This window comes from Oncorhynchus mykiss, chromosome 26, assembly GCF_013265735.2.
Source record: "Oncorhynchus mykiss isolate Arlee chromosome 26, USDA_OmykA_1.1, whole genome shotgun sequence".
NCBI lineage: Eukaryota > Metazoa > Chordata > Actinopteri > Salmoniformes > Salmonidae > Oncorhynchus > Oncorhynchus mykiss.
In genome coordinates this window covers 35,700,634-35,716,429 of record NC_048590.1, presented here as the reverse complement: position 1 = coordinate 35,716,429, position 15,796 = coordinate 35,700,634, and the positions used below count along the sequence as shown (strand labels likewise).

The 15,796-nt window shown below is 43.0% G+C and overlaps 1 protein-coding gene across 1 annotated transcript in view; it reads right to left on the bottom strand.

The window, feature by feature from the left end:
• Window positions 1–15,640, bottom strand: part of LOC110506730 (terminal nucleotidyltransferase 4B) — a 32,988-nt gene extending 17,348 nt beyond the window's left edge. Inside the window, exon 1 of the mRNA XM_021586556.2 lies at window positions 14,785–15,640. Within this exon, the coding sequence (XP_021442231.2) occupies window positions 14,785–15,299 (515 nt within the window). The 5' untranslated portion in view covers window positions 15,300–15,640. The remainder of the gene's footprint in view (window positions 1–14,784) is intronic.
• Between the last annotated feature and the right edge of the window lie 156 nt (window positions 15,641–15,796).

The window sequence follows — 15,796 nt, the reverse complement described above, 5'->3', positions numbered from 1 at the left end:
CCTTCAACATGTGACACACACCCGCCCACAGATACGCTCTGCAGAGGCATCCTGGCTGACAGCATTCATCAAGCCCAGTCAGTCACTGCAACAAAGACTGCACCGTGAACACACCTAGAGTCAACATAGGAAGGTATGACTACAGTGGGAACTAGTAATGGGGGGAAAAAATCTATACAAAAACATCTAAATTAATGACAGATTAAATTCGGATTATTTTAAAGAAGTGTATACTGGCTACAGCGTCTCAACATGGCCAAACAGTACTATTGCCGTTTGTTTTTCGAGCAAAGGTGTTAAGAAAATATGTGAGCACATTTGTTCGGTTTGCCGCCAGCTAAACTGAAGCATGCTGACGTCTTAAGTCACTCCATCTAGAGCCACCTGTAACAAAAGAGGACAGGGGAGGGGGCCGTCCTCAGACATACGCACGGGAGGGGGCCGTCCTCAGACATACGCGCAGGAGGGAAGCGGTCTGGCAATGGGCCAGGAGATACAGCCATCAGCAAGCCATTCATATAGAGTTCCCATATAGCCATTAACTTGGACACATTCAATTCAACTGACTGACACACACGTCACATATTGATTTGACGCGCATGCCACACTCCCTTCCATACATGCACTCCCACAGAAAGACCATGGTCAAACTTTTGTCACACGTACCACACAATGACTGATACACTTATCAGGGGAGATCAAACAAATCTAACACCAATTTGGAGGCGATGGCAATAGAAATGTAGTGTGTGTGCCTGCCAGTCTCCTAGCAAATGTAGTTGTCTCACACTGCCAGCCTCCTACACTGTGCCAAACAAAAAACTGTGCCAGAGTCAGTTTCATTTCAGAGGGTCTGCCCAAGTATAGGCTCTCTGTTCCAGCTCAGACCAGTGGTGCTGCTAAGTTTCATTTCACAGCAGCAGTGTCTGACTGGCTGTCCGTGTGAGAGGAGAAAGGGTTTCGTTTCAGGGTTAAGCCACATCGTCTCGTCATCCTGGGAACCGGCTTAGACCAGGGGGAGCAGCCCAGTGCTTTTGGAGCATGTGAAAGAAACAATATCGCTCCTTCCTGAATCACATTACAGATCGCACAGCCTCAGCCAAAGGAACAGAACACAGACCCTTGGCATTTGGTAAAAGATAACACGCCTGCCTTAATCATATGGAAATTGTGTAATCGCCTCAGAGCGAGCAGGGCTTCCAGAGAGCTGAGCCTGGAGAGAGCAATTAGGCTTCACACACAGCGAGAGGGAGGCTCCTGTGGAAGGCAGAGCAGGACTAGGCAAACCCATTTGGGAGCCCTGGGTTTAGAGGAATGGTTTTGCAACTGAAACAGGCAACATCTTTTCCAAGATATAGATACTGTAGTGTACTACTCAGCAGCAAGTGCCAGTAGGTTTCTGGGGCAGCAGAGTAGGTGTGGTGGAGGAAATGTGTCTCATATGAAGGAGCAGGGGGGAGAAGCATAACTTCAGGGTCTCATCTGCAAGTTCACTGTTGAAGTGGCAAACTGGTACTGCTTATTGACCAGCTACTCAGATGGACTGACAGTATAAAGGTGTGTGGGAGTCAGAGGGCAGGGCATGTGTCTCAGTTCAGACACAGGCAGCAAAAGACACAGGAGAGACAAATCAAAACTGCCAAAGTGCCTTTGAGAAAGGAGAGGGTTCGCTGGCAGATGACTTTTTGAATGTGCAAGGCCAGCCCCCTGGTTCAGAACGGCCTCCACCGAACAGCATTAGAGTAACCAGCTATAAATACTGCAGAAGGACCAGGGACAGAAATAACAGGGTACTGTACCATGCCCATGTTTCATAGCGCTGCCAGAAACAGTGAGAGACATGTCATCCAGCAGGCATTCTCTTCACGTGAACCTGCAAAAACTTTCCTCACTCACTGCTTATTAGGCAGTCCCTCTGTTGGCAGTGCTACATGTGTAAATATGCCTCTCACACAAAAACATGAGAAGGCTAGCCTATGAGTGACAGGGCCAGCAATGATAGTCACACACACAGGAAAGGATGTCAACCCAAACCACACACTGAACATAAGGTGGCCAATACATTAAGCTTTCATCCATGCCTGACTTATCCTCCAGCAGCACTGCGGTGGCTCAGACTGGCTACCATAACCAGAGGATTTGGGTTAAAGACAAGCGAGGGCTACGAGGACCCCAGTTGTGCCTGATCATTAGTGACCTTCTTGGCCTCAGTGGAGTTATCCGGCACACACTAGCTGCGGTTGAACCCATGTGTTTAGTAGTGCTGCAAAAAAAGCTTCAGGCTCCACAGGCTCCAAAACATCTGGCGTGCTGGAACTCCAGCCATAAACACTAGACTACACTTATATTACACCATCCTCTTCAATTAAAGCCCTAAGGCTCGATCCACCATAACATCTAGGCCTATACTCAGAAGTACAGAGACCTATGGACGGATATAGACATCAAAAGAACAATCTAATAAAGATCAATTGGGCTGCAAGATCTTGGGCTACCCCAAATACAATCTGCAGACACAATGCTAACAGATTTGAGCCATTAGCACTAGGCTAAACATTAGTAACAAGAGTCTAGTCTAGTCAAAATCGTGTGTTTGGTCTAAACGTACTGCATGTCATATCCTCTGAACTCCATGACAATTTCCACTCCATCTCTGAGCTCACAGGCTAGACTACAATCACTGCATTACCCTAGTTTGTGTATCAACCAAGTCATCATGGCTCCTCCCACTGTGTGAGGCCTTTGAAAAAAGAGCCAGGATGCAACATGTGAGTGGCAACCTATCAGACAAGCACAGAGATCTGTGGTATACAGGTTGCATATTGAGTTCATCAAGACTGGAGAAGAGAAGAGAGCACAAGGTGTGCTTTATCATCATTAGTCACATGGCATGAAGTGACACCTGAACCTAGGTAGGTTTCTCTTAAATCTGCCTGGTTGAAAAGCATTTATACAGGCTTATGAAAATGCAATTGCCAGAAATGTTTAAATACATATACTTAATTAAATACAGTAAAAAAAGATTTCAAACATCCAATACTTTAACAATTACCATAATTTGTACAACAGAAACAAACACCAAAAAAACACAGCAGTCTCCAATTAAAACTTATTGTCAAACAGTATGACAGTCAAAAGAAATAGGACTGTTTTCAGTATTGATTTTGTCTGGGCAGTACCAAAACAAGAAACAATCTACCTAACTAGCTACCCCCTATGCTGTTCAGACTAGAGGTCGACCGATTAAATCGGAATGGCCGATCATTTAGGGCCGATTTCAAGTTTTCATAACAATCGGAAATCGGTATTTTTGGACACCGAATTGGCTGTTTTTTTTGCACCTTTATTTAACTTTTTTTTTTTTTACTAGGCAGTCAGTTAAGAACACATTCTTATTTTCAATGACGGCCTAGGAACAGTGGGTTAACTGCCTGTTCAGGGGCAGAACGACAGATTTGTACCTTGTCAGCTCGGGGATTCAATCTTGCAACATTTCAGTTACTAGACCAAAGCTCTAACCATCTGATTACATTGCACTCCACGAGGAAACTGCCTGTTATGTGAATGCAGTAAGAAGCCAAGGTAAGTTGCTAGCTAGCATTAAACTTATCTTAGAAAAAACAATCAATCATAATTACTAGTTAACTATACATGGTTGATGAAATTACTAGTTTATGTAGCGTGTCCTGCGTTACATATAATCGATGCGGTGCGTATTGTTGCTCCAATGTGTACCTAACCATGAACATCACTGCCTTTCTTAAAATCAATACACAGAAGTATATATTTTTAAACCTGCATATTTAGCTAACAGAAATCCAGGTTCGCAGGCAATATTAACCAGGTGAAATTGTGTCACTTCTCTTGCGTTCATTGCACGCAGAGTCATTGTATATGCAACAGTTTGGGCAGCCTAATTTGCCGGAATTTTACGTAATTATGACATAACATTGAAAGTTGTGCAATGTAACAGGAATATTTAGACTAATGAATGCCACCCGTTAGATAAAATACGGAACGGTTCCGTATTTCACTTAAAGAATAAACGTCTTGTTTTCGGGATGATAGTTTCCAGATTCGACCATATTAATGACCCAAGGCTTGTATTTCAGTGTGTTATTATGTTATAACTAAGTCTATGATGTGATAGAGCAGTCTGGTGGTAAGCACCAGCAGGCTCGTAAGCATTCATTCAAACAGCACTTTTGTGCATTTTGCCAGCAGCTCTTCGTTGTGCGTCAAGCATTGCGCTGTTTATGACTTCAAGCCTATCAACTCCCGAGAGTAGGCTCGTGTAAACGATGTGAAATGGCTAGCTAGTTAGCGGGGTGCGCGCTAATAGCGTTTCAAACATCACTTGCTCTGAGACTTGGAGTAGTTGTTCCCCTTGCTCTGCATGGGTAACGCTGCTTCGAGGGTGGCTGCTGTCGATGTGTTCCTGGTTCGAGCCCAGGTAGGAGCGAGGAGAGGGATGGAAGCTATACTGTTACACTGGCAATACTAAAGTGCCTATAAAAACATCCTATAGTAAAAGGTTAATGAAATACAAATGGTATAGTGGGAAATAGTCCTATAATTCCTATAATAACTACAACCTAAAACTCCTTACCTGGGAATATTGAAGAATCATGTTAAAAGAAACCACCAGCTTTCATATGTTCTCATGTTCTGAGCAAGGAACTGAAACGTTAGCTTTCTTACATGGCACATATTGCACTTTTACTTTCTTCTCCAACACTTTGTTTTTGCATTATTTAAACCAAATTGAACATGTTTCATTATTTATTTGAGGATAATTAGATTTTATTAATGTATTATATTAAGTTAAAATAAGTGTTAATTCAGTATTGTTGTAATTGTCATTATTAGAAGAAAAAAATATATTTTTAAAAATAATCGGTATCGGCGTTGAAAAATCATAATCGGTCGACCTCTAGTTCAGACTACATTAACTCTACTGGCTTTCAAATTGGCCAGAAGGGGAGAAAATATCAAAACATTCTTCTTTAAGCACATGGGATGGCTGAGATACGGAGGGTTTCCCCATACGTGCTGGTAGAGGGAAGGGTATATTACCCACAGTCCAAAGGACCAGCAGCATGTATAGCTCTCTGCAAGTCCTCGCCTCACCACCTGGCTGTATGCCAGAAGGGGGACATGACAACGGCCTTTTCTCAATTAGGTTTGTAAGACATGTCAAAGATAAAACTATAAGTAGCGTGTCATTTTAAACTGTTTGCATGCTTTTCCCCTTCAAGAAAACAATAGCTGATTCAAAGAGGGTGTGGCAGACTTCAAAACTCTTCCGTGAAGGACTCAGGTAGGATACACTTGTTTCCTTGGCAAAAGGAGCCTATTGAGGAGGAGCAAACTCCATTGATATCTCTGACAGCCAGTACAGTACAGACCGAGCTATAGCTCTATGAGTGGCGCTGTGTTGGGGTAACAAGAGGTGATATCTGGAAGCTGGAACTGTGGGACTTGGATCATAAATCTCAGAGATGGTTCTAAAAACATTAATGTGCTTTTCTGAGTCACCGAGCGATTAGCAGCACATTTAGATGGCCCATGGGGTCAACATTGTACAAAAATAATCTGGCACTGTGTGACCGCTGACCTCAACACATAGGACCAAGGACAGGGTTGTGTTCAATAGCACACCTGTGGGGCATACTGTAGCAAAGGGTAATGAAACATTTCTTATTGGACAAGTTCAGCTAGTCCCTCCCTGTTTCACCTCATTTTGGTAGGTTTTCTCCATTTTGTGCCTAGTGAACACAACCCTGGTCTTTCCACAGCTAGTTGTGTGTGACAGCACAGTGCAGCCATACTATTTTAGGCAGTCCACTCCACTCACACACCAAGACAATTTCTGGGTCTTTCACAACAGCTTTTGTTTCAGTGAATCAGAGCTGGCTGAACGCCATTGCTGCTCCAAAGCTCATTGGATGGAGGGCACTGGGACTTCAGAGAAAGAGCTCAAGTTTCTCTCCAGGAGGGGCGGATTTGTTTTGGGAGAGTGAAGCCAGGACATGCTCAGCATGTGCTGCATGTAAACACAGCACCCCTTATACATGAAGGCTGGACCTGCTGGGCTCAACCAAGCAGTACAACAACTCTGCATGAATACACACACCTCCGCCCCTATCTGCCCTATCACCACCCCCGCAACCAACAGCGCCTTACTCGTCCAAGGAAAATCGTTCATCTTCTCCCATCCTTTCGTTTCCCCTCCCCATCAAATTGTGTATCAATTTAACGAATGTAAAATCAACCCCTTGACTAATGCGAGCCTGAATAGGCGATCCCCCAGGTATCACAACCAAAAGGAAAATGCACCTGGATGTGAATTTTGTACATAATGTTTCTGCCACCGCATCTTAAAGCAAAACATAGCTTCTGGATATCAGGACAGCGATCACTCACCTCGGATTAGACAAAGATTCTCTCTTCAACTAGCAGGATGCACAGGACATACTTCGAACACCTGACAAGGCCAACATCCCAGTTATTGGCAAGAGGAAGAGACGCAGGTACAGAGGACACAGAGCGGGGTGCCTTGTAAGGACCCACAGAAGGCGAGTGGAAAAGCTGCAGTTATCGTCATTATTACTCGCCAATGTGTAATCATTGGACAATAAATTAGACGAGGTACGATCACGAATATCCTACCAACAGGACATCAAAAATTAACATGTTATGTTCCACAGAATCGTGGCAGAATGATGATATGGATATTCAGCTCATGGTGTATACGCTGTACCGGCTAGATAGAACAGCATACTCCGGTAAGAAGGGGGGCGGTCTGTGCATATTTGTAAACAGCTGGTTTTCATCTAAACATTTCGTGCCTGTTTATTTACCACCACAGACGGATGCTGGCACTAAGACCGCACTCAGTCAGCTGTATAAGGAAATAAGCAAGCAGGAAACAGCTCACCCAGAGGCGGGGCTCCTAGTGGCCGAGACGTTAATGCAAGGAAACTTAAATCATCTCATTTCTATTAACATGTTAAATGTGCAACCAGAGGGAAAATAATTCTAGATCTCCTGTACTCCACACACAAAGACGCAAAGCTCTCCCTCACCCTCCATTTGGTAAATCTGGCCACAATTCTATCCTTCTGATTCCTGCTTACAAGCAAAAATTAAAGCAGGAAGCACCAGTGACTATAAAAAAGTGGACAGATGAAGCAGATGCTAAACTACAGGACTGTTTTGCTATCACAGACTGGAACATGTTCCGGGATTCTTCCGATGGCATTGAGGAGTACACCACATCAGTCACTGTCTTTATCAATAAGTGCATCAAGGACGTCGTCTCCACAGTGACTGTACGTACATACCCCAACCAGAAGCCATGGATTACAGGTAACATTGGCACTGAGTTAAAGGGTAGAGCTGCCGCTTTAAAAGGTGCGGGACTGTGACCTGGAAGCTTATAAGAAATCCTGGTATGCCCTTCGACAAACCATCAAACAGGCAAAGCATCAATACAGGGCTAAGACTCAATCGTACTACACATTCTCCTACGCTCGTCTTATGTGGCAGGGCTTGCAAACTATGATAAACTACAAAGGGAAGCACAGCCGCGAGCTGCCCAGTGACACGAGCCTACCAGACGAGCTAAATCACTTCTATGCTCGCTTTGAGGCAAGCACCACTGAGGCATGTATGAGAGCATCAGCTGTTCCGGACGACTGTGTGGTCACGCTTTCCGTAGTCGACGTGAGTAAGACCTTTAAACAGGTCAACATTCACAAGGCTGCGGGGCCAGACGGATTACAAGGACATGTGCTCCGGGCATGTGCTGACCAACTGGCAGGTGCCTTCACTGACATTTTCAACATGTCCCTGATTTGAGTCTGTAATACCAACATGCTTCAAGCAGACCACCATAGTCCCTGTGCCCAAAAACACTAAGGCAACCTGCCTAAATGACTACAGACCCGTAGAACTCACATGCGTAGACATGAAGTGCTTTGAAAGGCTGGTAATGGCTCACAACAACACTGTCCCATAAACCCTAGGACCCACTAACATTTGCGTACCGCCCAAACAGATCCACAGATGATGCAATCTCTATTGCACTACACACTGCCCTTTCCAAAAAGAACACCTATGTGAGAATGCTATTCATTGACTACAGCTCAGCATGCAACACCATAGTGCCCTCAAAGCTCACCACTAAGCTATGGATCCTGGGACTAAACACCTCCTACTGCAACTGGATTCTGGACTTCCTGACCGGTGCCCCCGCACATTGGCTAGCCGGACTATCTGCATTGTGTCTCGCCACCCACTCTTCTATGCTACTGCTACTCTCTGTTTATCATATACGCATAGTCACTTTAACCATACCTTCATACTACTTCAATCAGCCCTACTAACCGGTGCCTGTATATAGCCTCGCTACTGTAATTTCTCGGTCTTTTTTACTGTTGTTTTTATTTCTTTACTTACCTATTGTTCACCTCATACATTTTTTTTTACTTAAAAATTGCACCGTTGGTTAGAGCCTGTAAGTAAGTATTTCACTCTAAGGTGTTGTATTCGGCGCACGTGACAATTTTTGATTTGATCACTTTCCAATTTTGTGCTTCCCAGTCAGGGACTTGGGGAAGAAAGCTAATGAAACATTTCCAAAACCAGAGATTACAAGCCTGAAAATACTTTCTGAAAGAGACACTATCAGTTGGCAGATGTCTAGACTTTACATTTATATATCGTGAAATATCTGTTCATAATGCAGCTCAGTAACTAAGCATTGTGAGCAGAATAGGAACCAGGAGTTTGAGAGACCGAACCTGGTTGTGACTGTGATCCAGGCTGTACAGTAAAGGTTGGGGTATTAGAGTAATCACTAAGGAATGTCCTTATGCAAACAGTGTGCTTCATATTACTATAAATGAGGATCAGCCTGGCTAAGACTTTGCTCTGGGCTCTTGCATGTTGCTAGCCTACGCTTGTCAGGCACGTAGAAGAGAAAACAAAAACGCCTCTACACCTCAACCTTTAAAACAACACCCCACCCACCTCAGGACATTTCTCTAGTTTAAACTAGTAAGAACTGCATTTCTGAAATAGCTCTGTCACACTAAGATTATATAAATGAATTGGTCAATATGTTTTTTCAAGACAGACCTGGTCCGTTATACTTAGACTAATAAACAGAGGAGACTCAGGCAAAACAACAATGATAAGATAATGCACCTGGATGGTTGTAAAGCACATTTCATTTCAGCGTCACGTGTCTGGGGAAATACCCTCTGTCATTATAGAGAAAATGGTTACAGTAACCTAACCTCTATATCTGCTTTCTACCAACCGGTCATATTGATCATAATCAGTAAGCTAGTATAGCCAACCTATGTTAAAGACAGAGTGGGCTCCCGAACGGTGCAGCGGTTTAGGAAGAAACCTAGAGAGGAAGCAGGCTATGACGGGTGTACAGTCCTCTTCTGGCTGTCCCGGGTGGAGATTATAACAGAACATGACCAAGATGTTTAAATGTTCATAGATGATCAGCAGGGTCAAATAATAGTAGTCACAGTGGTTGTAGAGGGTGCAACAGGTCAGCACACTTAAATAAGGGTTTCATAAAGATACTAGAGTTCAGACTCTACTAACAGGACCTTTATGGCTGGGAGGGTATACTTGCCCTGTAACTACACGGTTACTACCACAAGCCCCACTAACTGTTCATCCCTGATTACTATGTTTGTGTCAGAAGTGGGACAATCTGTCAACTCTCAGGCCTTTATGTATGGAACACTTCGAGAGAAGGGGAATAGTTTAGTCTCCCTATACATGTGGTGTACTATGGCTTCTGAACAAGATTTCTGACCATTTAAGATACATGATGTGCATAACATTAGAAGCCTCCTCCCTAAGTTGGCTAAATTCACTTCTTTAGCACACCCCGCAACCCGGATGTCCTAGGCGTGTCTGAATCCTGGCTTAGGAAGGCCACCAAAAATCCTGACATTTCCATCCCTAACTACAACATTTTCCGACAAGATAGAATTGCCAAAGGGGGCGGAGATGCAATCTACTGCAGAGATAGCCTGCAGAGTTCTGTCATACTATCCAGGTCTGTGCCCAAACAGTTAAAGTGTCTTCTTTTAAAAATCCGCCTTTCCAGACCTCTAGTCTCTCACCGTAGCCACTTGTTGTAGACCCCCTTCAGCCCCCAGCTGTTCCCTGGACACCATATGTGAATTGATCGTCCCCCATCTATCTTCAGAGTTCGTACTAGAGGTCGACCGATTATGATTTTTCAACGCAGATACCGATACCCGATTATCGGGGGACCAAGACGCAGACGTCTCAAGTAGGCACCTGGAAATACAAATGCGCTACGCTAAATGCTAAATGTACTCGTTAAAACTCAAATGTTCATTAAAACACACATACAGGGTATTGAATTAAAGCTACACTCGTTGTGAATCTAGCCAACAAGTCAGATTTTTAAAATGCTTTTCGGCGAAAGCATGAGAAGCTATTATCTGATAGCATGCAACACCCCAAAATGCCTGAAGGCGACGTAAACAAAAGAATTAGCGTAGCCAGCGCTACACAAAAACGCAGAAATAAAATATAAAACATTCATTACCTTTGATGATATTCTTTGTTGGCACTCCTATATGTCCCATAAACATCACAAATTGGTATTTTTCCCGATTAAATTCGTCCATGAATGCCCAAAATATCCATTTGTATAGCCTGTCTGCATCACGAAAAAAGCTCTCTTCCAACACGCAACATCATGTTTAAAAATTATATAAATTGCCTATATTCTTTGACAAAACACTTCAACCTACTTTTATAACCCAACTTTAGGTATTTGTAAACGTTAATACGCGATCAAATTGATCACTGGGCGATCTGTATTCAATAGCAGCTACAAAAGAAAACAGTGTCCATTTTTCAATCTTCCAAAATCGATTGAGGTAGGCTGGATGGAATAATGGATCTATTTGTAATGTCTCAAAGGATTTTTGTCAATGAAAATGACGTTTTTGGCGACATCGTGTGGAAGCTGTAGGAATTGCATCCGTCTCCATATTCAATTTGGTTTCCTTTAAATAATCCATGAAAGGGGTGCATGGATACTTTTTTCAGATTTCAGTGACCAGTTTTTCTTGCGCTTTTCGATGAAACACACGCTCTGTTATAGTCACAGCCGTGATTTAACCAGTTTTAGAAACTTCAGAGTGTTTTCTATCCACACATACTAATCATATGCATATACTATATTCCTGGCATGAGTAGCAGTTCAATTTGGTTTAAATAATGCAAAAACAAAGTGTTGGAGAAAAAAGTAAAAGTGCAATATGTGCCATGTAAAATATGTGCCATGTAAAAAAGCTACCGTTTAAAATTCCTTGCTCAGAACATGAGAACATATGAAAGCTGGTGGTTCCTTTAAACATGAGTCTTCAATATTCCCAGGTAAGACGTTTTAGGTTGTAGTTATAGGAGTTATAGGACTATTTCTCTCTTTACAATTTGTATTTCATGTACCTTTGACTATTGGGTGTTCTTACAGGCACTTTAGTATTGCCGGTGTAACAGTATAGCTTCCATCCCTCTCCTCACCCCTACCTGGGCTCGAACCAGGAACACATCGACAACAGCCACACTCGAAGCAGCATTACCCATCGCTCCACAAAAGCCGCGGCCCTTGCAGAGCAAGGGGAACAGCCACTCCAAGTCCCAGAGCGAGTGACGTTTGAAACGCTATTAGCGCGCACCCCGCTAACTAGCTAGCCATTAGGCTGATAGGCTTGAGGTCATAAACAGCGCTATGCTTGCGAAGAGCTGCTGGCAAAATGCACAAAAGTGCTGTTTGAATCATTTCGAAAAAAAAAAGTTTATTATTTCAGTGAAATACAGGTGGCATCCCTAAGTCTAAATATTCTTATTACATTGTACAACCTTCAATGTTATGTCATAATTATGTAAAATTCTGGCAAATTAGTTCTCAGTTAGCCAGGCTGCCCAAACTGTTGCATATACCCTGACTCTGCGTGCAATGAACACAAGAGTGACACAATTTCACCTGGTTAATATTGCCTACGAACCTGGATTTATTTTAGCTAAATATGCAGGTTTAAAAATATACACTTCTGCGTATTGATTTTAAGAAAAAAACCAATGCCTATGGTTAGGTACAGTCGTGCAACGATTGTGTTTTTTTCGCAAATACACTTTTGTTAAATCATCCCCTGCGTTGCATCGATTTTATGCAACGCAGGACTTGCTAGATAAACTAGTAATATCATCAACCATGTGTAGTTATAACTAGTGATATTGATTGATTGTTTTTTATAAGATAAATGTAATGCTAGCTAGCAACTTACCTTGGCTTCTACTGCATTCGCATAACAGGCAGGCTCCTCGTGGAGTGCAATGAGAGGCAGGTGGTTAAAGCGTTGGACTTGTTAACCGTAAGGTTGCAAGATTGAATCCCGAGCTGACAAGGTAAAAAAATATGTTGTTCTGCCCCTGAACAAGGCAGTTAACCCACCGTTTCTAGGCCGTCATTGAAAATAAGAATGTGTTCTTAACTGACTTGCCTAGTTAAATAAAAGTTAAATAAACGTGTAAAAAAACAGCCAAATCGGTGTCCAGAAATACAGATTTCTGATTGTTATGAAAACTTGAAATCGGCCATTCTGATTAAATCAGTCAACCTCTAATGTGGACAACTACAAATACCTAGGTGTCTAGTTAGACTGTAAACTCTCCTTCCAGACTCATATTAAGCATCTCCAATCCAAAATCAAATCTAGAATCTGCTTCCTATTTCGCAACAAAGCCTGCTTCACTCATGCCGCCAAACATACCCTCGTAAAACTGACTACCCTACCGATCCCTGACTTCGGCGATGTCATTTACAAAATAGCCTCCAACACTCTACTCAGCAAATTGGATGCAGTCTATCACAGTGCCATCTGTTTTGTCACCAAAGCCCCATATACTACCCACCACTGGGACTTGTACACTCTCGTTGGCTGGCCCTCACAACATAACCGTCGCCAAACCCACTGGCTCCAGGTCATCTATAAAAGTCTTTGCTAGGTAAAGCCCCGTCTTATCTCAGATCACTGGTAACCATAGCAACACCCACCCGTAGCACACACTCCAGCGGGTATATTGCGACCCAAAGCCAACACTTCCTTTGGCTGCCTTTCCTTCCAGTTCTCTGCTGCCAATGACTGGAACAAATTGCAAAAATCTCTGAAGCTGGAGTCTTACATCTCCCTCTCTAACATTAAGCATCAGCTGTCAGAGCAGTTTACCGATCACTGTACCTGTACATAGCCAATCTGTAAATAGCACGCCCGACTACCTCATCCCCATATTATTATTTACCCTCTTGCTCTTTTGCAACCCAGTATTTGTACTTGCACATCATCATCTTCACATATAGCACTCCATTCATGTTAAATGGTAATTATTTGCACCTCTATGGCCTATTTATTGCCTACCTCCCTACTCTTTTACATTTGTACACACTGTACATAGTTTTTTCTATTTTTATTTTATGTTATTGACTGTACGTTTGTTTATGTCTAACTGTGTTGTTGTTTGTCACACTGCTTTGCTTTATCTTGGCCAGGTCGCAGTTGTAAATGAGAACTTGTTCGCAACTGGCCTACCTGGTTAAATAAAAGTGGGGGAAAAATGTTTGCATCTGCCCAGCCACTCCTCTTTAAAGTGGGGCAGAACTCACTGATTTCACCTCGGTCATTAAGAAATAGATTGCGACTTGGGGTTGTGGTTAGATGTGGGTCTGTTATGTTTGCTATATGTACTCTGATAGGTATCATTGTTTGTTCCATTCACCAAACAGCCACCCTATTATGACTTTAGATAAAGGAATAAATTGTGTTTGTGATGCCAAAGTTACCTCACAAATGTGAGGATGTGCGAGTTGGAAAAAACCCACGCTGTTTAATAAAGAACAAGTCTTGTTCCTTCAACATGACATTGGCGACGATGTCTTATTGTTGTCCCATGTAAAGAAGTCAGAGTAGATCTGCTGTCTAAAGAAATTGATGGATTTCTTAAATCTCGCAAATCTAAATTTGGGAAAATACTGACTATGACCAAAAGTATACTATTTACACCTTTTACTAGATTTGGAACTAGAATATATGCTACTATTATATCAACCAGATAATATTTTTTTCGGTTTTAATTGCTGCAAATTGGCAACAGTGAAACAGACGAGAAATACCAGCATTAGTTAGGCAGGCTTAGCCTGACAATCAGTAACGTGTCAACTATCAATAAAATAGTTCTGCATTGACTTGACTATGTTTCCCAAACAGTACTCGTGCTTTTAGTCAAATGTCAGTGGAATGGATTTGATTTTTTGCTTTGCTCGTCAGCGTAGCGAACACATGCAGATGTTGGCAACCACGAGGTACCAAGGTCATAAAACAAACTACTGGAGGTAGCTAACTAACTAGCTAGTTGACTGTCCCATTGCCTTCAACTGACCTTAGCTGGTTAGGAACGTCCCCTAAATGACGGATAAAGACGCGTGACGGTCAAATCGGCACGCCTAAATATGGCTATGATGTCTAACCATAGGAATATGTGCGCTCACTTCACCAGCCAAGTTAGCTGGCTGGCTAGTTGTCTAACCAACTAACGTTAGTGTGGCAGAGATAGATAGATAACGCGTGGTTTATAATTAACTTGTAACGTTATATGAGCTAGCTAACGTTACTTGTTACTGGTTTTTATTTGTGTCATTTTGTTTCTTACCCCAAGATTCCTTCAGAGTAGTTCTTGACTTTCCATGGTGTTCCCGTGTAACCACAGCCTCCGGTCTCGAGGCTACTGTTGAATCCATAAGTGCTAGCCTTGTTGTCTCTTTTCCTTTTGTTGGGGTGTCCCAAGACCCCAGAGACCCGAGAACACACTTGCCCCCCTGCGCTGCCCCTCCCCAACGATGAACGGTTGTTGTGGTTGTTATTAGCTTCCAACGGAATAAAGTCTCGTTGTTCGACTACATCTTGGTCTTTCGTTGAGTTGGACATTCCCTGGTTCCGGGGTTCGCTGTTAGTGACAGCTCCGTTCTTGCACGAGATCACGTTACCCAATGTCCCGTTGGTGTTCTTTTTCGGACTGAGGCTTGACGTGCTTGACAAACCACCCGTGTTACAGTTGTTATTGAAGTACAGATTCCCCAGTCCTTGAGTTGTTTCCCAAATCTGCATCCACAGGCTGTTGGCTGGTCCACGTTGTTCTGGCTGAAACCAAGCGATTCTTGGATCCATCAAACGACACTGCCCCAGAGCCAGGCTCAGTTCGCGTAGCTAAAGCTAGCACAGTGGCTAGCTAGCTAACCTCACTCGTAAGCTTCACAGCGGACTAACGTTAGCTAGGTAGGTTACTTCAAATTGCTATAAAATATCTAAATCTGCCATCCATGAGTTAAAACGAATATCAGTTAGTATTATTATTATACAGTAGGCGACGTGTGGACGTTGACAAAGTTTGGATTCAAGAATAAAGGAAACGTGTGCTGTTGCCTATCGAAGCGATTCTGACCCTTTCCTTCTGATCGTGGGTCCTCAATGGCGGACACTGCGCAGCCGCAGATTCACACAGAGTGAAATGGTGATTCGAAAAGGGCGGAGAAAGTGTCGTTCTTACGCAAGAGCAGAACATGTTACTTGTTGCGTAACAATGGGCGATTGATTCATTATTTTCACAGAACATGGGGTACACACACTGAAATAAGTATGTGGGAGGTTTGTAATAAAAAAAAGCA